This window comes from Pseudopipra pipra, chromosome 3 (assembly GCF_036250125.1).
Source record: "Pseudopipra pipra isolate bDixPip1 chromosome 3, bDixPip1.hap1, whole genome shotgun sequence".
NCBI classification, from domain to species: Eukaryota; Metazoa; Chordata; class Aves; order Passeriformes; family Pipridae; genus Pseudopipra; species Pseudopipra pipra.
This window is the reverse complement of record NC_087551.1, coordinates 34,030,912-34,055,005: the sequence shown is the minus strand read 5'-3', so window position 1 is coordinate 34,055,005 and position 24,094 is coordinate 34,030,912. Positions and strand designations below refer to the sequence as shown.

Genomic DNA, 24,094 nt, shown 5'->3' with positions numbered 1-24,094 from the left:
AGTCTGTTAACTCTTCCTTTGGAAGACAGCAGTCTGGGTTCAGGATTGTTTGCAATTCTGGTGTGAGGTTTGGGGTTTTGTTTGTTTTGTTTTGAGTTAGCACCTTTCTTTTTAATATTTTTAGTATAGGAATAGAAACTAGTTCAGGAATTGGAATTATAACATTGTAATAGTTTTGCTATCCAAATGGGATTATTGTCTTTCTTGAGCGGTATAACCCTTTTTTCTGGTTATTTGGTCCTTGAAATGGAAAGTCTTTGGCAAATCTATATTGAATACCATGTTGCAAAGATGAGTATTAATGAGTGGATGTTTCATACAACTGGTATCTACGACTGTCTTTTTGAGTGTGACTTTTTTAACCCAAGTTAGTTGCAGGCTCTTGTTGTTAGCTTATAAGAAGATAATATATAATATGGGTTAGATAGGTTGCCCCACTGTGTAGTACATAAACCCGAGGGTGCCAGAATCCTGGAAAGTGTAGCAAGACTTGTTTAGAAAACAGAATTGATTTTAAATAAAGTTCAGTTTTAGGTAAAAGGTTAGGCTGTAGTTCCTTTTTTTTATTTGTAGCAGTTCATCCGTATACAGTACTGCGCATATTGTATGTGTAAGGTAATCTCATTTTTTAATCTACTATAACTGCCCTTTTGATTCTCTAAAATCCTTTTGGGTATTTTGCATTCCAATATCGATCCCTGTCTGTCTGACTGCTTCAGCTGGGTAATCATTTTTCTTGTTTATCCCTAATCCTTTTAATATTTCCTTCCTGTCACTGTAAAACAATACAGTATGCCTATTGTTTGGAATGTATTTCAAAGACTGTACAGTAAAAGTGGCTGTATTTTAGCCTAGATTTCACAAAAATTGTTTACAGTGAAACAAAAATGCAAAGCTGAACAACATGTGCCTTCAAAGCACCTTTGCCAACCGTAGTGCATTACTTTGCTTAGTCATTCAAAATGTTCATCTTGATGAAACATTCTGTTTTGAACTGCTCTGAAAAATAACATATGAAGCTGGCTATTTCAAAATGCTTCTTATTCTGTATTCTTTGTAGGGACCTAACAGAAAAAAACAACACATTCCCTCCATCTGTGTGTACGTACATATGTGTATATCCATATGTGTACATATTAAAAACTTGGTTTTAAAGAAGCAGGTGTAGGACAGTTTAAATATCTCAGTGGAAGCGTTTGAACCCGAATCTGATAGTTCTCTTCAGCCCCCTCCTCGGATAAAACATTCTGTCCTTGTTTCTATGGTGACCACCAAGTAACAGCATCCCATGACACTTTGACAAAATGATAAAAATCCCTCTCTGAAATGGTTTCATGAGAAGCATGGATCTGTTCTTTTTCACCTGAAGAATGAGAAGACCCTCCCACCCCTATTGGGGCTTTTCTTCTCTATTTCTCCCACACTAGATTATAACTTAAGATCCTTTCACTGTACTAACCAATGCTTTAACTGTTCTGCTTTTCTCATTAAATAAACTTGGCATATACTTTCTCTGCGTGTCAAAGCAGAGCATGCAAACATAATGAAGGAAAAGAATTTGAAACAGAGGTGAAAGTGAAGTGTTTAATTTTTATTGAGGAACCATTTTTATTTCTGTAGTGCTTTGGTATTAACAAAGATTAGAGTGGGGGTGGTGTATGCTTGTTTGGGTTTTGTTACAACCACTCTGCTTTAACAAAACAAATAAAAAAACCCCTCCTATATTCAGTGACTGTCTTAATAAAAATATATCCAAACTAGTATCCAGTTTGAGTATTGCGTAATACCTTTCAGGAAGGTAAAGAAGCTGCCCTCTCTCAGAGAAAGCATTACTTTCAACATTACGACTTTATTAACTTGCCGTTATACCTCCACTTCTCCATAATAACTTTGTATGGTCATGGTAAACATATTTTTAAAAATACGTATTAATTTTTGATATGGAGAAACTTTGTGAAAGTTCTGGCTTTATAGCTGTTGCTTTATGAGACACTCTTTTTAAAGTTAATGGAAAGAAAAAAAATCCATATCTTGATTTCTTTCTTATTGTTCTATCATTTGAAGATTGCTTTTCTCCCCCCATGCACTTTATAACAAATATACTGTGGTTGCAGTGAAAAGTCAGTTTGAATGCTGTTATGCCTTGACTTCTGAGATGCTGAACTTTTCTGTGCACTTCTGAGATAAAAATGTGAAAGTTTTTTGAGACATCCTGACTTTTTAAGTGAACGATCCTTGTCTTAATATTAAAGCACATAGTACATTGTAACTTAGTCAGCTGTTATTTTTCAGTTATACATTGTAACTTTGATGATTCTTGGTAATTGTAGGGTGTCCTCTACCATGTGCTCAATAACAGCAGGTTCTTTTTGCAGCCTATTTGCAAAGTAACAGCAAGGAAGCCTGATCCTTCAGACCTACAGAAAGTAAAGTCTGTCTTGAAATGCAAAACTGGTACCAGTAGTAATTTATACCTAAAACTTGCACTGTCACTGTTAAACTGAAGAACTTTATATTAAGTCGTCTGTAGGGCAACCTTTTAGAATAGGGATTAAGTTTGTTTCTGAGGATAGAAGTCTTATTTGGAATTCATCTAAATGTCAGTTTTCCTGTTTGGATTGTGTTCAGTTTATGAAAAATGTTATATTTCCAGATACATTTCTGAATTTCTTAAAAAAATTCTCTGTCGCAGAATAGGTAGTTTGTAAAAGCTTGATTGATCCAGACTCTAACTGTGTAGAGATCCTTTGTGGGCTCTGAGGTGTCAGAGATACCAAAATGTTTCCAGCATCAATGGTGTTTGATGAAAGGCTATAAAGAGAATGCGTCCCACAGAGAAACCTCGTCAGAAAACCAACTGATAGTTTCTGTTCTTTGTGTAGCTATCTGAAATGCTCCTTTTTGGAACATAAAGGCAGTGTTTGCAGCCATCTAAGTTTTTCTTTGTGGGTTGTAGGTTATCAGTTCAGACTTTTATGAGAAGCTTGATGGATGCATCTTTGACAAGTGATTGTTCTCCTTGTTAATGCTTTCATTTTTTTTAAAGGAGAGACTGAAATGTGATTAAGTTCTATATTTTTTTCCATTTCCTCTACTTCAGCAAGGCTTTCGACACTTTCTCACAATAGCCTCTTAGGGCAAACTCCAGAAGTGTGGACTGGATGAGTGGACAGTGAGGTGCTGAACAGAAGATCCCAGAAAATGCGATCAGTGGCACAGTTAGAGACCTGTCACTAGTGGTGTCCTGCACGGGTGGGTACTGGGCCCAGTATTGTTTGGCTTATTCATCAATGACTTGGATGAACTGGCAGATGACTCCTCAGAAAACCTGCTGGTGGCACAAAGCTGAGGGGAGTGGCCGAAACGTCAGAGTGCAGCCCTTCAGAAGGAACTTGACAGGTTGGAGAGATGGGCAGACAGGAACCGTGTGAAATTCCATAAAGGCAAATGCAGGATCTTGCACCTGGTGAAGAATAACCCCATGCACAGGGGGTGCACCTGGTGAGGAATAACTCCATGCACAGGCTGGAGACCCATCTGCTGGAAAGCAGCTCTGCGGAGAAGGACCTGGGGGTCCTGGTGGACAGCAAGCTGTGGGCCAAGAAGGCCAGTGGTATCCTGGGGTGCATTAGGAAGGGCATTCCCAGCAGGTTGAGGGAGGTGATCCTGCCCTTCTAATTAGCCCTTGGGAGGCTACATCTGGATTTCCGTGTCCAGTTCTGGGCTCCTCAGTACAAGAGCCAGGGAGCTCCTGGAACGGGTCCAGCAGAGGGCAACAATGATGATTAAGGGACTGGAACATCTCTCTGGTAAGAAAAGGCTGAGAGAGTTAGGCCTGTTCAGCCTCGAGAAGAGATGTTGAGAGGGACCTCATCAATGTTTGTAAGTATCTGAAGGAAGGGTGTTGAGAGGACGGAGCCAGGCTCTGCTCGGTGATGCCAAGCAATAGGACAAGAGGCAATGGGCAGAAATTGATGCATAGAAAATTCTACCTGCATATGAGGAAGAACTTTACTATGTCTGTGACCAAGCACTGGAACAGGTTGCCCAAAGAGGTATTGCACAGTCTTGTACAATGTGCTCTAGGATGATCCTGCTTGAGCAGGGAGATTGTGTGATAAGTGTCCTGAGTACAACCTCTAGTTACAAAAGCAGATATCTGCTATAACAATTCTTCTGTCTTTCCATGCAGTTAGGATTGTATGAAATTGTTCTTGTGAAGGAATTTGCACTATGGATGAGGGGAATGTGACATGTATCTTCTTGTAGTGTAGTCTGTTAAGATGCCTCATTATTCAGAAATGAGTATATATTTGCTGTATTAACTTATCTTATAGTAAGTCACATATCTATATAGTTCTCCCTTTGCTCAAAAGTCTAATTTTTAGGTTTGATACACTACTTTGGAAAAAAGTTCTCTTGTTTCTAGGGACACATAGTATTTGTTTATATTTTATTTATTATCAGAATAGATAATAAAATGGAGTTTAAGTCCTGATGCCTTGTCTGGCTTAGAAGACATTGGTTCAAAGATCCTGATTTGTATAATATACAGTAGCTTAAAACAACATCTAGGAGACAGGTCAGTGCTTCATAGTGTATGTCTATTTGACAGAGAAGCAGTAGGCTATTGTTGTGAATCTACTTTGGTCTATTGAGAAGCTGCTTTGAAATAGTCTGTTGGTGTATAAAAGGGGCAAAGTTAGCAGAAATATCACTGGCAAGTGATTTCACAGTTGTTTTTTTTGTGGAATGCGGCTTGCCATTACCCTGCCTTTCAGTCTTTTGAGGCTGTTGATGCATTTTTAATTATTTTGTTCTTATGTGTTTTCTTATGTGTCCCTTTTGTAAGGGCTAGAAGTGTTTGTTAGTAAAGGAAAAAAGAGCTATTAAACAATTCTTCTTCTTTGATGAAATCTTAAATAGCTGTATGTAATGGAATTAAATCAGGAATCCGGCTAAAGCAGTGACATTTACGGCTGTATTAATGTTTGTAATTTATTTTGAGAACAAATTAAATTTTGATGCCTTCTTCAATGAAGTAATGAAAAGGTAAACAAGTTTAGTATAATGAATCCCTGTGGATGGAGATCTTGCCATTTGCTGAGATAACAAAAAGAAAAACCTTGAAACTTTTCTGAATGGGTTGCTTAAAACTATTGTCTCTTTTATTCAAAGTTGGTATCAAAATGAGGAGCCCTTATCAGCTTTTACTGAAATGCAGTAAAACTGAACTCCCACCTTCTTATATTGCAGTGAGTTCTGGACTCAGGATGCAGTTACAGTAGCATGATGCTAGCAGATCAGACCTGGAGCTGCAGGATTTTCATGTTTTAGATAAAGATTACATTCAAAAATATGAAGTAGGGAGTGTACAAGAAAACACTTAATTTATGGCTGACCACATATCATTTCAACCAGTAACTCTTTTCCATAAAGGAAAATTACATCTAAATCAAGAATCAAATCATGATATGCAGAAAGTTTCTTAGCCTGCTTTTGACTCTGCTGTGGGCTGGAGTTTGGGAAGCTGAAAGATAGTTATCTGTTGGCTGATCCGGCTTGGGTTAATATATTTGACTTTCCTGTTGCTCAGTTGCATTTGTATACTGGAAAGGGAATTTTTCAACATGTACATAGTTTGAGATGTAACTTGGAAGCACAATATTTACATTAGTATTAGTACGGAGTTATTAGTAGGGTTTTCAGGACTATGAAATACAAAAGTAATAGTGACACAGGATTGAAAAGAAAGCCTTTAGTTTGTTTCCTAAATATCTACTGGTGTTATGTTACGTGGTATTAAAACATGAACATATATTTGCAAGGTGGTGGTTATGTTTAAACCATTTCCTTTGAAAGAGATGCTAGCTTTATTTATTTATTCTGTTGCTACTAACTACGTTGGGCACAATGACATGGAAAACACTATCAAAGATAACTCTGAAACACTGAGTGAACATTTCATACAATAATACTTGTCACGGTTCTCTACTTTAAATTTCTCTCTTCTTTTTTGTGATGTGTCCTACATGTTGATTATGATATATCCTTGTTTTCGTATTTTTGCTAAGTGATCTTACCAACTCCAACAGTAGGCTTTGCATAGGTCTTCAAAAGAGATATATCTAGAGTCCTGAATAGTCAGAATTCCAAGAGTTTGACATGCATTTCTGACAAAACTTGCCATTCTGAAAGTTGACCAAATCAGTCAAACACAGTTTTTATTGTATTTGGCCAATTGCATTGGTCAAATTGTATCTGTATTGTTTGGATTTGACCAATTGCATTGATCAAGTACAAGCAGACCTTAAGGAAATGCATATCTTCATATAGATACGTGCATATATCTGATTGCAGTTAAGTAAAAAATAGTAGGTAAACTTGTCTTTTCATGAGAGAGACTGCATGACAATGGGATTATCTGTTAGTCATGGAAATCAGAAGATTGCTGGATGCATAATGCAAAGGCAGATCAATGAACAGTTTGAATTTAAGGGTCTATCTTGAGTACAAGTAGTCTATCAAGAGTCTTATCATAAGTACAAGGGCTGCTACTGCAACAGTTCTGTCACTTCTCTGTAAATGTTGAACTACATGTAGTGGAAAACAAAAATAATTTTAACAGCTAAAATATCAAGCCTTTTGTTATATCCGTAAACTAAAGACTATCAGTAAAATACTGAAACTAGTATGTTATCTATTATTCTGCAGTGAACCTCTTTAACCAGTAATGTTCAGTCTGAACAGTGTTTAATAAAGCAGATAAGACATAAGGGTAGGTTTCAGAAAAACATTGATCTTACAAATGTTATTTAAAGTTCTAGGCAAAATACATATCCAGTCAAGGCTGTTTTGAAGATAGATGGAAGTAGTGGGATTTTTAACTATAACAGAAGAGTTATGACTCTAGATAGTAGCACATATAAGCTAGTAATCTTTGTTGCTTGTAAGAAAAAATATAAAGTACTTGTACATGGAGGAATCATCGAATATCCTGAGTTGGAAGGTACCCATAAGGATCATCATCAAACCTTGTTATCACCATAGTCAAACCTCTTCTCTTAGTGATAAAGCTGTGAAAGTACATAGGAACAATGCTTCTAATGTGAATATGGGAGCGTGTACAGAAAAAATCCTCTTCTGCTAATGTATGGCCTCTGCAAATATATTAGGTGTTGAACTTTTAACTAGCTTTTTGAATAAGTGAAAGCTCAGTCCAGGTTGATAAATCAATCAGTTAAAATCAGTTGCTCATAATCCAAAATCTTCAGAAACTGAAGTATAAGTATGAACTTCAGAGCTGACATGATGTGACAAGTAGTTTCTAAATGTCCCGGCCAACCATGTAGCTTCACAGCTGTTCTTGAGGCTGTGTGGGTTTAGCAGTCAAGCACATTGTACAAATTAGAATTTTGTAAAATACTTCGTAAGGCAACTGTCATCTTGCAAATACCTATAGTTTTTTTCAGTATATTCCATAAGTTTTACTAATCAGTTCAGCAGCAACTGTTTCTTTTTTTTACTGTTTTGGGGGAAGAGAAGAAAGGGAGCTTTAGCTGAGTTCATGTTTACAGCTTCAGTACAGTGTTTTACTGACACATATGGCATGCTGATTTTTCTCTCCCTTTCAGAAGAGAAACCTGATTGCTCCAAGGCCCGCTGTGAGGTCCAGTTTTCTCCTCGCTGTCCAGAAGATTCCATCCTGATTGAAGGTTATGCTCCTCCTGGTGAATGCTGTCCACTCCCAAGCCGTTGCGTGTGTAATCCTGCAGGCTGCTTGAGGAAGGTTTGCCAACCCGGCTACTTGAATATATTGGTTTCTAAGGCATCAGGAAAGCCAGGGGAATGCTGTGACCTCTATGAATGCAAACCAGGTAAAAGCAGACACAATTTGTTTTCCCGTTTTTCAGGTTTTTTTCTGTCTGACAAGCAAAGTAATTTATATAATTATGTCTAATAAAGCCTATATAGCCTCTGAATTATTCTGATTCTTGAAAATTAAAGTTATTAAATGTGGCCAGTATCATTAAAAAAATATTATGATAAATGTTACTGTCTTTTTTCTTTAAACATTAATTTAAACTCAGCAGCAAGGGAAAAGTAACCTAAAGACTGTTGCATTTCTGTGAATGCTACTAGTGCAAGTGACATACTTTATATACTGATTAGGTTATACAAAGATTTTTCATAGTAGATATACCCTGTGCATGGACAGGGAATTATGAATTCTATCTTAAGATTTCTCCAGATTATCAAGTGATGACCCTTAAAAACCAGAGAGCAAAATGGTTATGGAGGAGCATACTGAAAAACTTTACAACATTTTCAATATTTACCCATCTTCCATTTCATGAGAACACCCTTTCTTGTGATTTATTATTCCAAGTGAAGTGGAAGATGTAATGCACTCTTTGATCCAGGCTTTGGTAAAGATGAATAATGAAAACAGAGGGCTGAAAACAGGCATGTAAAATGGTATAATCCAAAATCATGTAGGCAAATAGGTTCAACTATGTTTAACTCTGCTTTTCCTATGCTTGTTTAAATTTTCTTAAATCTTCCAGAGAAGAAGACTGTACAGTCTTTGTATCTTCTAGTGCTTCTCTTTGTGTTGTTTTTTTTCCTAATATCCAATGCAAATCCCACCGTATGGAAATTTAGGCAAACTTTTTTTTCTCCTGTCCTGAGTAATTGGTGAACAAGTCTTTACTATAATTTTTACTATAATTATTTGGAACATTTTGTCAACCTTAGGCTTCTTTCATCTAGAGTTAGCTGTAGTTTCTTATAACATAGCTCCTTTGAACTCCTGCCTTGCTATGTTTCCCTTCTATAAGTTTTTTCCATTTATCCACATTTCTTTAAAATGTGGTATCCAAAAACAGACTAGTATTTTCGGAGAGTCTTCATCAGCACTAAATACTGTAGAATAATTGTTTTCTGTCTCTCATGCAAAATTCTAAATAAGATTTAATTGTTTTACTAGAGTTATTTCTAGTTAGTGAAATGCTGTGATGCCAGGATCTTTCTGTATCATGATTGCTTCTGAACCACTATATTTTTACATTTTAATTCTTCCTATATATACACTTAATTAAGCCTTTACTGAATTTTGTCTTGCTGACATTGGATTATTTATCTTTCTCAAAGTAGATGTTAGCTCTAATCGTGTCCTCCCAGCTGTTATTTGAATGCCCATCTTGTAGTTTGCAATAAGTCCGTCCAGACTTACCCACGGAGGTTACTTCTTAAAGGCTGTTTTAACTTGCTACAGAATCTTCAAACTGAATATGATTTTCTGTCACATTAGTGAATTTATGTAACTGTGTGTATATTGTTTTCTGAAGCAGTTCATATTATTTGCTATAGGGACTTTAGGAGTTGAAGGCACATGGGAATGGAAACATGAAGATGCGTATTAGGAGGATAGAAGAGTAGAGGCTTTGAAGAGATTGGGGAAGGAAACTAATGAGATTTAAGGGAAGTGTAGAGCTTTGCAAACAGGGGTTAGAAATTGAGAGGCCTGGAATAGACCTTTTGTATTCAGAGTTTGACTTGGTATCCTGAAGAATTGTAGGAAAGAAGAGTTGGAGGGGAACTGAACTATATGAATTATGACTGAAATGCCATGTTGCTGGGAAAAAAAATGGGATAGTGGACAGTATAAGGCCTGGGAGGTAGGTGTTCATGCAGAGTTTCTTGTGGAGCTGATGTCATGAGTTTTCCTGAATATGTCAGCAAGTTGATGGAATTTGCGTGTCAAACAGAGAAAAATGTTTTCCAGTTTTTGCCATAGACCCAAAAACTCTAGTTCTGTGAGTACTGCTACCAGAATGCTCTTCCTGCTCTTCTCTGTCTGCTTGACCAGCCTCAAACAAATTGCCAGAAGCTGGGAGGACTGCTTCCTATGACGGCAGTGCTGCCTTATGCCAAGATAAAGTGCTTGCACAATTAAAGCATAAATTGTGTTTATTTTTGTTCCTTAAATAAGATATCACTGCTCTCTAGTTTACTGTGGCATTTGAGTTAGGAACCTTCTGCTGAAATCTGCATATGTTCAAATGCTGTGATTGGCAACTGAGTTACTGAAAGAAAATAGTGTTTCCTTAACACTAAATGCTAGAATAAAAATAACTTTTTTTATTTTGAGATCCACTTCTTTTTTTGCGACTTTTACTTTAGGGATACAATTAAAGGCATTGGTATTCAGTGAAAATGAACAGTGAAGAAACTTAGTAGCTTAGTCATACTTGTCTATGGACTGTCCAAATTTGCCCAAATTTGGACAAATGCTTGTCCAGAGTAATATATCTTAAATGTTCTTACCTGTTGCTCCACCAAGCATCTCATCACAGTGTGGTATGTGCTGAGAATAAGTATGTCCTGCTCATTGTTTTGCTGCAGTTACAAAACTCAGAGGTGAAATAACTGGTCTGGTGCCATAATCAACCTCCTTTATTCTTACAAGCTGTGTGTAACTGTCCATTCATGAGCAGTGAATTTAGTGAATGTGCATTGAATTTAGTTTAAGCTGGGAGTTACAGTTCTTAAAATGTATTTTTAAAAAAAAGTAATTCTTAAAGATAGTTTGATTGAGCAATCTCAAATGGAGCTGCATAACATGTTAATGGTAAAAATAAAAATAACCTGAAATGAGATTTTTGGGAGTATATGTGCCTCTTTGGCTAAAAAGCTAAACCACTATGAACAGTGATGCTTTTAAAATCATTTTTGTTTATTTAAAGATTGAATTAAAATCTATTTAAAATGTATTTTGCTAAAGTGGTGATAGGAACTCTAGCTGTCACTTCTGAATAAAGCAAGCTAAATAGTTTACTTTGGCAGTTGTCCAACAGATGTTTGTTGTACCTTTATTTATAACTTTTTTTGTTGTTGTATATGGTGTAAAAGGGAGTGTCATATTTTAGTTTCTGACATCCTTACCCACATTGGGAAATGTCTGCCATGCTAGACATAACCTATGTTGGAACAACCAATTATTTGTCAATCTTTTAGAAATCTTTCTGGCAGAGCTTTCATTTACTCATCTCCAGCATGACCTCTTTTTTCTGTTACCAAATATTGTTTTAAACGCAATTGTAAAGAAAATGTTATTGTTCAGCTTACTTCTTTGAAGAATTTTGTGCAGTCAGAGCTTGATGGAAAGTCCGAGATCAGCAGAAAAATTTAGTAGGTAGCGTGTAATGACGCACAGGGAAGTAACTTGTGCTCCACCCTGGTGCAGCTTCAGCATTGAAAATCAAGTCTGGAGCTTTCACAGTCTTGTGCTTAAGGACAAGGGTCAGCAAAATCAAGTTTTTATGCATAGCTGAGAGAAGAGGAATTCTGTAATCTCTGTTGCTCCTAGAAATAGTACATGCATTGTTCTATTGAATGCTTTGTTAAAGCTGATGTTGAGAGAACTTGAGATAAGAGTGGAGAAGGACTGGAGAAAATGAATAGGAAGAATTACAGATACATGTCCAATGGAGCTGGAGAAAGGGTTTTTAAGTTGACGGTGAGGGAAGAAAAAAACCCAGCACATGTGGGGGTCCATGTTGGCAAATACCTGGGATAGGGCAGTTAAGGAAGTGATTGAGGCAGTCATACAGCTGCATTCAAAGTCCAGGAATGCCATCTGTTATGGTTATATGTAATATATTCTGAAGTGTCAAGGAGTGTGAAAAGGGTAATGCCTTGTCATGGAGAAATACCTTCATGCTTCCTTCCTACTTCTCCCTGGGCAGAAAGTGTAACTACCATTATCACATGTAGTTGTGTTGTGTCACGTTATTCTTGAGGAACCACTTGAAATGCATCTGAACTGAAAGCAAAGGATGTTATGTGATGCTTTTTAGCTGCTGTAGAAGCAGACTGTGTGTCCTTGAACTGAACCTTCAGAAATCTGCAACTTCTGAAGTCTTACCCTATACTGAGCCACCGTGTTGCATCAGAGATGTAATTACTGACTTCCTACTGGATCATTAGATGCCTAGGCAGTTATTTAGATCTTGCCCCTAAACTGTACACTCTATTAGTTGAAAAGCTGTCATAATATGCCAGGGTGAAACTTAATACACTTAATATGCTGTGTTAACATATTCTACCAGAAAGTTATTTTCACCTAGGTATTAGCAGGTACACTATCAGAGACCTTTGGTTTTGTAGTCTATAAAGGAGGTGGCACATTATTGCACATATGTCAGGGTCTGCAACCATGGCAGAGTTTATGTTACATTCTTGTAGAAAAATTGGCAACTCTCCGATGATACTGTATACAAATTGAGTGCATGAGAAAATTCCTGAAGACTTGTAAGTAAAGGTTGATTGGGTGTGTCTTCACTGGTAGGAAGCTGAAACATGTTTATGAGTTCTCGAAGACACATATTTGTCAAACTATGTATTTAAAGCTTAAAGCTTCTAGAATAGACAATTTTTTTTTTAGCTTATGATAAAATATATAATAACAGCTTATAATAAACCTGTTCATGAAAGGTACATGTGATAATTATTGGAATCAAAGCAAGCTGTGAAAAGACACTAGTAGTTCAGTGGCAAATGTTTGCAGTCTTATTTTTTTAGGAGAGTAGCGCAGCTAATCTGGGAAATATCTTTTTAAGCAATGAAGAATTCAGTTATAGACTGTTAGGAAACCTTACAATATTTTCAGATTATCTGTGAGTTTGTCTCAATACTTTTTCCACTTTGAGAAACCTGTTTAAACCTGAAAGAAAGTAGGAACCTTTTTTCCTCTTTCAAATATTTTGCATCTCTTATCTGTCTTCATCACTCTTCTGGGAGGAAAGTATGAAAGAGATGTAAAGACAGAGCCAAGTTTGTTTTTTTTTCAGTGGTGCCCAGTGACAGGACCAGAGAGGTGAGGGGCACACACTGAAACAGAGAAGGTTCCCTCTTAACATCAGGAAGCACTTTTTTGTTGTGAGGGTGACTGAGCACTGGCACAGATTGCCCCAAGAGGTAGTGGAGTCTCCATCCATGGAATATTGAAAAGCCACCTGGGCGCAGCCCGAGGCAGCCAGATCTACATGGCCTGCCTTGGGAACTTCCAAAAGGTCCTGTACTACCGCAGCCATTTTATGATTAATCTAACAATATAATAATAATAATAATAAAATCTATTTGAAAGCTCTTGATTTAGAGTTTGTTTGTAGTTTTTCTTAAGTTTGTACTTTTTTAATAGGCTATTTGGGCTGCTTTTCAGTGTTAATGAGCTATTTACTATCACACTGTAACCACTGCAATAGAGATGTGCTGAACACATGTAATTCTGAGACTGAGGTGTCTCATTATGACTGATTTGGTTATTATTGCTGTGTACTGCTGAGCATCAAGCTGGAAAAATGTAGGACCAGAAGACAGAAAACGGGCCTTTGAAGGTTATCAGCTCTTCCAGAAGTGTGGTGTTGCATTGCCAAGCTGCTATAGTACTTCAGTAAGCAGCTGTGATAGTGTCAATACTGAAGTGAAGTTTAATCACTAATCAGGGATATCATACTGTATAATTTTCAGTCTGATAACATTCTATTCATCCTGCTTGCTCAATCAGAAGGTAGCTCATATCTTAAAGCAGGAACCATGTTTTATTCTGTACTTTCTTAGTATAATTATGATAAGGGGTAGCAAATAGATAATACCTGAACTGATATTGTTTGTTAACATGGAAGATTTGGGACCAAATAAGATAAAGATGTGTTTCAGCCTTCCTGAGAATGAATCAGAAGGATTAAATATATATTCAGCCTGTTTATTTTTTTTTTCTTCTGGATTTCTAAACATTTGTTGCTTTCTAAAAACTGTTGGTCAGTCTTTCTTGTTAAGTGGAATTCTTTATCTCATTAATGCAGGAAGATATGATAATTTGCATTTCATTTTCACCATATATAAAAACCCAAACAAAACAACCTAATGGAATAGTCTTTAAAGTACATACTTTATATGTGCAGACATAAATCCATAGTGTATCTCTCTTTTTTTTTAATTTCTTTTAACCCAAGTATTTTGCTATTTAAACAGCCTTTAATTAGGAGAAAAAACCCCAACGATTGTTTACTGTTTTAAAAGCTGTTGGAAGTATATATTTTCAGTAACCTAGTGTATTTCTAGTAACTAATATTATTCACAGGTGTAATGATTGTTTGATTGCCTAATTTTTATAAATTTTTTTATTAACTGATATTAGTTCAATTGCTTCCTGAGTCAAGAATTTTAAAAAGTGAATCTTAAAGAGAAAGGAAGTCTTTCTGTAATGTTACCTAGCAAGCATGCATTACTTGGATAATTTTTCTGACTTAAAAGATGATTTGATGCAGATGATGCATAAGTGGTTGCTTATGAGGAAGTAATTTGCAAAAAGCTTCTAAAGCATAAGTAAAAGAAATTTTCTTCTTCCCTTCCTCCATAGTGTTCAGTGTGGATTGCAGCACAGTTGAATGTCCTCCTGTTCAACAAGTTGTTTGCCCCCTGGATAGCTATGAAACCCAAGTCAGGCTGACGGCTGATGGCTGCTGCACCCTGCCCACAAGGTTGGTGTCTTGATGGCTCAGTATTTTTAACTTGTTCTCTACAATTCAAGTACTGCTGTAAGCACAGGATAATAACACGTACTTCTGTGGCAGTAAACATTAATACAGAATAAAAGAGATATGAAGTAGGTTAAAGATATATCAGTCTGATGGAAATACGGGAATCTATCTTTTTGAAGCCCAAAAAAAAATCTTCTTATGCAAATGAATGAAGGTGATTTTTGCTAAAATTCCTTGAGGAGTTTATGTCTCTACGTTGACTTTCAGTTAGTTTAATTAACTTTGCAAAAGTAAATACTTTTGAGAAACTTTTGAAGGTGCTTAATGGTAAGAAATTAAATGATGAATATGACAAAAGATATGCCAGAGATATTTCCATCTAGTTAAAGGAAAAAAATCGTATTTTTTGGTATGTGGAAGACCACTGTAAGAAGCTGAAAGATGATGGCTATCTGGAACTGTAGGGAAACAGAAATTTCAAGTATTTGCTTCCATTTTACTTCCGTTGTTCAAGTAGGCGTAATTTTTTGCGATTTAAAAAATAAAACACTATAGAGTTTGCTTTGTTCCACAGTTATGCAACACTATTTGAGTTTCTGTTTTTGCAACAAGTTTCCCAAAACCTGATTCAGCAATATGCCAAATAAATACAAATTCAAGCAAAAAGTGTCACCAATGAAGATATTTTACACCAAAAAGAAAATATTTCTTGTAGATGTAATTAGTTGGTTTACTTAATGTGAAGGTCTTTGCACCATAGAATATTGCCCTATTCTCAGCCCATTGTGTAAAGTAGTGATACACTTACTAAGAATTCAGAAAGTAGAAGATGGCAAAAGTTGTGTAATCATGGATCTTCTCTGTTGGGTACCCCTCGGGTGCACATGTAATATGATGACTTCTTTAAAACTGTTGTTTCCGTGACATATGGGAGTCTCTTATTGCATGGAGATTTAAAAACATTTATTTTAAAAAAAGAGGGAAGGAAAAGAGATGAGGAAAAATATCATATGATGCACTAATCCTGGCTATTAAAATTTGAAAATATATTTCTAAACTTGGCAAATTTTATGATCTGATACTTAAAAATAGTACTATCCTTACTCAATGAATACTACAAATGTTCTTTAATTCAGAGTTGTTTTCTTCTATTTTCTTGTTTTCTGAATTTTGGACCAGATCATGGTATGGATTCTCAGTATCCTTCCTTTATTCTTTAACATATTTTCCATAAAATTCCCAGGAATTGCAGTGATGCCATATTAGTTGAGAGCTGACCTGGCTAGTTGGGATTGCACAGGAGGCTGTAGGGATCATAGTCATCATACCGGCATTGTTGTGAATACAGCTCGGCATGTTCAAGGCAACTAGAATAGAATGCTACCAAGGACTGTATTCAGAAAGATAGATTATGAAGTAAAAGAAGGAATCTCAGATTATTATTTCATAAATTTATAGTTTAAATTAGCACTCAGAAACCTTGATATGATAGAAAGATTAATGGTACATTTTTACTTTGAAAGTTGTCTCAACTTGTTGAATTAAAAAGTGGTATATAGGGCAAATTATTTTTATTTCACAAAAGTAAAATTGTGTTCTATTTTTGTACAGTCTAATATAACTTGTGGTTTGATTTTTCTAGTGCTTGCATGGAGGGAATGAAAAATATCCACTTTATTTTTTGTCAGTGATAACTTCAGTGTTACTTCTATCAGGGAACATAAAGTACCAAGAAAATAAAACTTCATTTACTTCAGAAAAATGACCAGTTGGAAATATTTTCTATTTCTAGCACACACATGGGAACTGACCTTAAATAAAACACCTAGAGCAAACATGTTCTTGAAAGAATCTTTTTATTTCTTTGTGAATGTTTAAAAATAAAGTCAGTCGGTTTGCTGGGTGTTAACTGTAACTGATGTCTGAAGTGTACTTGTCCGTGTGTGTGGTAATTCAGTGATGAAACCAGTATTCCTGTCTCCTGCACACAAAGACCCCAATTGTACAGTCAGGCTTTCAGTGTGTGAATTGCTAGGTAATTGTGAATTCCTGAAACCTCTTGGAAATCACTTGTTTTGCATTACTGGGATCAGAGTTTAACAAGAGATCAGAGATGGGAAAGATGAGTACTTAGCTCCTGGAGTCTTATGACCTGATCTTATGATCGGAGCGGTTTTTGTGTTAATACCTCTGCCCTCCTTGATGTATAAAACTGCAAAAAAAGACCACAATTAGCATAATCAGGTGTTCCTGCAGGCAGGTAAAAACAATTATAGGTATCTTGTACTCCTTTAATAGTTTTTAATTTTGTTGCTCAGTCTATGTTGCTTCATGTTGCTATTTGGATTGCCTTAATTCGGCCAAAGCAATAATACACTCTTTAATGGAGTAGGTGAGAAGAAAAGAAGAAAAACTGAATCTGACAGCAATAAGATCATATAAAGGATTTACATGTTGTGTGCCTGCTAGAAATATATTTAGTTATTTTGATTTTAATATACTGCTGTGCTTCTTAAGGAAGACAGTGCCGTAGTCATCATTCATGTGCTGTAGGTAATGTTATTACTTGAAGGGAGGAATGAAGGAACGTAGGCATAGGGATAATCAGAAAAGAAAGCTTGTCAGAAAGTTAGAGGGAAGAGAAGTGTATGTATGAAAAGAAAGAACAGAAAGGAAACAAAGTGCAATTAGTTGGAACATGAAAATCAAACCATTTGAGTTCAGGTTCAATGTTTTTTCAGATTTGAGGAAACATTGGAGCTTTATATTTGAAGGGTCTCATGTCAAAATTTTAGAGAAAGTCAAATAAAGTGCAGATTTATGGATGAATGAGTCTACGCTGGGAAAAGGGGATGTTTTCACTTAATTTTGGAATTTCTTAATAAAATATTAAGAATTGTGACATATTAACATTGCATTGTCTGACATTCAGTTTTGAGTCACCTAAATGGTTATCATATATGTTTTTAACTGTTAGAATTAAGTTCAAAAGAAGTGTCACTGTATGGTTTTAGTGTACATTCGAGAATAATTTATTAAAAACAAAGAGACGTTTCATAAGATCATAGTCTTTAGACATCATCAAACTTTTTTTGTTAAGATTCTGGACTTTTTGAAGAAATTATGATCATCTGTTTCATTTACTGCCACTAAAATAAAGGTCTAATACCAGCAGAACCAGAAAGCAGTTAAGAGAGTGCCATGGCTAAGGATGGATGACATGTTGCTCAACTGGTTAAGAAGTAGTTGATAACTTCATATACAGTAGGAGCAGACTGACTTCTGTCCCACATCTTGTTCTTGGCCTGTTTCTTGTATGTCATATGCTAGAAAAATGAAGATTATTAAATCTGGTGTTAAATTGGCATTTCTTTTGAGTGAGCTCTTGAATGCATATTCATAATAATGAAATCTCTGCTAGCAATGCCAGGGGGAAAGTGGGAACAGTAGGCATCTGACACCATAAATTCTTGCTATTGCATTCAGAGGTTACATTTGGTGTCACACTGATTTCTAATGTTAAAACAGAACAGCCTACTGATTTGGCATCAACATCAAAATACCGGTTGCTTCAGCTTTCATCAGACTGTTATGAGACACCTTACATTTCCAGCTATTATGTTAGGAAAGCTAAATGTTAGGAAAACAGGAAAATAGCTATTATGTTAGGAAAACTATTATGTTAGTAAAGCTTAGAAAAGTCTGTCTCTGTTCTTGGTAAAGATGCTCCCTTCTCCAGGGAGCTTGTTGAAGAAAAAAATGTATTAGAGCTCCTACAAAAACCATGTTATTACAGTTTTGTTAATGGAAGTTTGTCATCTTCTATTACAAACTTAAATGAAGAGATGATCAATATAAAGGGTACAGAATCTGTTATGTTCAGATGTTCCCAGTTTTTCTGTTGTGAGTGTTCTTCAAATTTTCAGATTCCCTTGAGAATTTTTTTATAAGTGTGCAAATCTCTATCAAAATCTGTTTAATTTTATGTGTGAAAAATGTACACTAACAACAGAAGCTTATTTCAGTGATTGTCACTGGCTTCTATCTTTATTGCTCACGTAGTTTTGTACTTCATAGGATTTTATACAGCAAAGTAAACAGCATGTTTGCACCAAATATTTTTGGATTACCTTTTTTTTCTTTGTGACTGTTCTCAGAATAATTTGAAAGTTTAGTCTCACTAGTCTTTTCCAGGTCTCCGCTTCTTGCTATAGTTTTATATTCCTGCTTCTGTGCTGTTGTCTGTTACAGATTTGGTAATTTCAAGATTCATTCAGTGCTCTGTTCTCAGAGATATTTCACACACACGCATCCTTCCCCCCAACTATTCTTGGTCAGTCTTTTAATAAAACCATATGATCCAAGAAAACTCGATAGAGAATAGAAAGATGTTAGTACCATGCCAATGTTAAAAAGAACAAAAGCTAAGTAATTAAGTCTGTTTGTCTTGGTATCAGTTCTAAGAAAAATAGTGGGAAAACTGATAGAGGATTGAATTAAGGATTAAAGGATGTAATTATAGCTAGAAGCAGCTGATGTTGCTTTGACAGAAGCAGTTTATGGAATCTCATTATTTCTTTTGAAGATACTAAGCTTGCCTTAAAAATTTGACTGTCAGAGTGCCTTCCTTTTCAATTTCGGTCTTCCATAGCCACTAGTCCTTTTTTTTTTTATTGGATTCTAACTTTAAAAAGCAAAGAAACAAAAAACAACTATGACTTTTTAATTAATATTGTCTCATGATGTTTACTTTATAAAATGGAAATGTATCCCCTTCCCCAAACTACTTAACACTGAAGAACATTTCCCATGCCTCTTCTCAAGATTTAGAAGTGAATCAGTCTCAATGAATCAGTGTCATTCTCCTTTACCTCCTGAGATGAACTCTTGCAGCATGCTCATGATGGCTTCAATATCTTGCTGATAATATACGATATAGTAATATCCTTCTGAGGGGACAGATACATCCAGGAGTATGTTCACTAAATTCCAATAATAAGTTTGCTTTAAATACTTTTTTAGAAAGATCACACCATAAGCCTGAATATGTTGTAGATTAGAAAAAGTTGAGAAATTGAATTGATATATGTTTATCTATCAAAATTTCCAGTAGTTTATTTTCTACCTGAGTCTTAGCTTTAAAAAAAAAAAAAAAAAAAAAAAAGCAGTTTCAAGAATGATGTGGTGGAATGAGGAGGAGAAAAAGCAATTGTAAATGAAGCATAACTGAAGCAGATAACAAGTTACAGAGAGACAGAAACTTGAAGAGCACTGAACTGCTTAATAAATCGAAAGCAAAAAGCAATACAGGTCATGATGACTGTTTCATTTGTCAGAAAAGTGATTAAGAGCAAATCTTGCAAGACTGCAGCCCAAAAGGCTTGCGCTTGATGGATGAACGGATGAAGACTTTGAATTGGGCCATTTCACTATCACTTAGTTACAGATAGCTGGATATCATTACAAATGCAAACCTCTCAATTGGCTCAAGTAGCATGAAGGAGTAGGATTATAGTTGTATGGTTTAGAAGAAAACCTCTGAAAAAAATTTCTTAAATGAATTAGTCATAGAACTTTTTTTCTATGAATTAGTCATAGAACTTTTGTTTGAATAGTCTTTTCCCTGTTGTTTTTCCCTTGTACATGGCTAAATGTCTCAATATGGGGCTACTGTGAATGGCAGTGCCACAATTTGGTCTGCAGTATGGTGAAGTGAAACATGCTTGACCAGCAAGTCCAAGTGTTAGTTCTCTGGATGATATAATAAAATACTATTTAACATTGTAATCACCTACTCAGTCCCACTGGGGGGTCCAAGAGGCAATTTATATGTGCATTTTGTTTTTTCCCGAGCATTAAAGCTTTATTAGAAAACAGCCCACTTCTTCCCTCTACCCCACCCCCAATTCTTAAGTACTTGCATTTTTATACAGCTCATGAAAAAGATTTGATTTAGTCGAAAGGTTTAATTTAAACTTTATTTGGACAGAAGTTGAATATAAGTTAGAACAGTAAAAAGATAGATTTTATTATCATATTTAATTACCTTTCAACGTATGAAATAGTAGGAAAAAGAATAAATCTACAAAGTCATGCTCCACTTTGAGAATCTTCTATTAAGAAAACACTCTTTTTCGTCTGTCCTGTGTTAAAATATTTGTAGCATGAGTATGCTTTATTTAGCAGTTCTGAAAGACGTTTAAGGGTTAGTAGGGGTTGCAAAAACCACACCTCTTTTAGAGGTCATTGAAATTTGTTTATGATTAGTGTAGTGAGAGGTTGAGGGGTAATGGCTTTAAACTGAAAGAGGGTGTATTTAGATTAGACGTTAGGAAGAAATTATTCATCATGAGGGTGGTGAGACACTGGAACAAGTTTCCCAGGGAAGGTGTGGATGCCCATCCCTGGAAGTGTTCAAGGCCAGGTTGGGTGGGGCTTTGGGCAACCTGTTCTAGTGGAAGGTGTCCCTACCCATGGCAGAGGGGTTAGAACTGGATGATCTTTCAGGTCCCTTCCAACCCAAGCCATTCTATAATTTTGTTATCCCTCTAGATTACTTTTTCCAGTAAGCAATTGCTTTTAATGTACTTTATCCCCTTTTATGACACTTGGACCTGTTATCATTGTTTCATATATTGTGTCCACAACCTATCACAACATTAGACCTAGCAGCCAACGTTCTGTATTTCATATTACAGCAGTGTCTAGGGAATCTAGTAGCAGGCTACATGTAAACTGGCACAGTTCCTTTCTTCTCCTTTTATGACAGCAAGTCTGTAGTTGTAAGTTAGTAAGCTATTACCAACCATATTTGCATTATATTTGACAGCACTCATACACAGCTAGTTGGATAATGTTTTTCTTTTGACAGCATCTGTAGAGGTGGCCTCTGAATCCCTGATTAACTTTACATCTATACTGTTTAGTAGGAAGGGTTGTGTACACCCTTTCTGTTCACTCTTCTTAGCTGTTTGGTTGTTCCATATCTTTTCTACATCATTCCTTGTGATTCTTGCATTTTTGTCTGTATTGTTTTCTTAGGTCTTTCTGTCTTAATTTTATGATAAATTGTTTGCGTGTTCCGTACAGGATTCACCACTTTGATTTCCCCAACCTTCTTTAGAGGGCAGTCATGATTTTCCAGGAGGTGTAAATTTTTCCTCATTTTCCGCTGTACCAGTCACCTCTCTTAAGCAACTTTCTCTGATACAGAGGTCTCCCTTGTATTTGTTCTAGAATTTTAGATCCTTCTCCTCCACCCATCTCATCTTCAAGAATTGGTATCCCAGAGAAAGTGGTTGTGGATCCCAGTTTTTGTTAAAGGAAGGTTCAGCTGGAACTGGTAAGACCAAGTAAGAATCCAAACACCTGTATCTTCCTGAAATTTCTATTCAGGGATTGACTTCCAAGTAACTTGGGCAGCTGTACAAAAGGTCTAACAAAAGCATGTTGAGGGTTCTGCAGAAGCTTTGCTATGCTTCTTAGAAACTCTGGTGTCTAGTTATTGTGGCCGATTTTGCTCAAGTTGTTCCTCCTGTACTTTAACTCTAGCAGATCACTGCCATCTCAAGTACGTCTGACCATCGGGGTGTTACACTTTGTGTTGAATTGGAGGCTGTTCCTTAGTGAAGAGACAGGTTTATGTTGAAGGAAAGCTCTACATTGACCCCAGTCAAACCCATCCCATGTCAAGTTCAGGCTTGCAGTAGGCTTTTGCTTGTTTTGACAGTTGAATAGAACACTGCAATTTTGTGAAGTTTCATAATATCTGGAAATAGGTGTTTAGGCATTTTTATTTTAGTCTTTAAAATCCTCAAAAGTTGGGAAATGGCAAATATTTTTCTCAGGAAAATAATTTTGCTCCATTCAGGTCTGCTGAGAAAGTGATATTCAGTCCTCTTTACAGACTACACTGTACTGAATATCCACAAAGAGCAAGGATAAGAGGGCATGATTGTAACCTTTAAAGGGGAACCCATGTCTCATGTCTGTCTTCTACATGATGTTTTCCAAGAGAGGTAATGAATCCCAGAATTCAGAGTTCGGGCATTCCCTTTCTTCTTTACTGTGGCTGCCTCAGGAATTCCTAGATGTTCTCAGTGTGATGGTTATTGCTGCCTTGACATTGAGCCTCACAATGTGGGTTGTTTTGGCTAGCAACCATATTTTTATGAAGTCCACAAATGAGGAAAAGATGATAAGTTGGTTGGTTGGTTGGTTGTTTTTTTAAAGCCATCTCAATAAAACTTGAACAGAAGCTCTTGAAACATATGACATTTCTGGAGCCTGATGGCTGATTTCTGAGTATCAGAGACCTCAGACAAGGAGAGGAAAACATGAGAACGTTTGCAGAAGAAATAGCATGTAAATCTTTTGCAAAAGAAGTTGAAAGACATTGTAAGTACAGAGGTCCCTGCTTGCATCTTTTATAATATTGGCTTTTTGTGCCTGTATGATCTGTTGAAAATACACATCCATGGTCTTACGGCAACTCCTAGGAAGTACTGAATTGGACAACCTTAAAAACAATACTACCTAAAGGAAGAAGCACATTTCCCAAGAGCAAAACAAACCAAAAGTATTTCTGCAGGGGGAGGAAGTATTGATGATAGCTATGCAAATAATTTCTTTTTTTTTATGTATGAGTTTTTATGGAAAATTATATGGAGTTCTTCAATATGACCCTGTGCTGCGTAAATGGTATATTTTACTCCTCCACTGTGAAACTTCTAAAAAGAAATTTTAAACCAGATGAATTAAAGTGACTCTTAATTGTTTCTACTTGTAGGCGGCATTTTATGCTTGGAAGTAGAATGAGATTATAGTGTCTATAGAATTTGATTTTGTTTCCATTCTTCATAAGCAAGCTAGTGTTTGAACTCTTTCAGTTTATAATAAGCTGGTAGACGTATATCTTTCTGTTACAATTTTTGTTTTCACTTGTCAGTCTAATAATTAATGTATACTTTGATCACACTGAGTATTGTTTTTCCTTTTTCCCCTGAGACTTCCCACTCACTGTATTTTGTTTCATTTCTTCTACTTACTTAGCTAATAACTTGTTTGGAAATTCAATAGGTGATTTAGTTGAGAATAATTTTTGACTTGAATAGGCAAATTTCTGTTTGTATCACAGAGGTCAATAAGGTCTTTGACTGTTGTCTTCAGACTGACAAGTGCACAGACGCCTAGGGAAACCCATATGCATAAAAAAGCAGTAGAATTATAATTTGGATGTTTGCATTTTAGAAGGCAAGTAGGTGTGAGAATTTCAAAGCAGTCTCCAGTGGTACTCAGAGCAGATGATAATCTCAGCATTACTGAGGTTATAACAAAAGAGTTTGAAGTTGTATTTCCTCTGGAAAATAGCAGTAAACATCATGTCGGAACTCAGAAGCCACAAGTTGCTGCTTCTTTTTTCCTTTTCAAATTATTGAATAAGTAAAAAAGTGGAACTGAAAGTTGTGGACCGTTTTAAAATAAAAGCTAGTTTCTCACTACTTCTTTGAAATGTCATTGGTGAATTTCAGTCTTGTTTCTACAAAAGC

The 24,094-nt window shown here is 36.0% G+C and overlaps 1 protein-coding gene across 2 annotated transcripts in view; it reads left to right on the top strand.

The window, feature by feature from the left end:
- Window positions 1–24,094, top strand: part of CRIM1 (cysteine rich transmembrane BMP regulator 1) — a 169,959-nt gene that overhangs the window by 75,184 nt on the left and 70,681 nt on the right. Inside the window, exons 3-4 of one of the 2 annotated variants that reach the window (XM_064648597.1) lie at window positions 7,635–7,877; window positions 14,426–14,546. The exons of the other annotated variant lie outside the window; for it this stretch is intronic. Coding sequence (XP_064504667.1) covers window positions 7,635–7,877; window positions 14,426–14,546 — 364 coding nt within the window. The remainder of the gene's footprint in view (window positions 1–7,634; window positions 7,878–14,425; window positions 14,547–24,094) is intronic. 2 annotated transcript variants of the gene reach the window in all.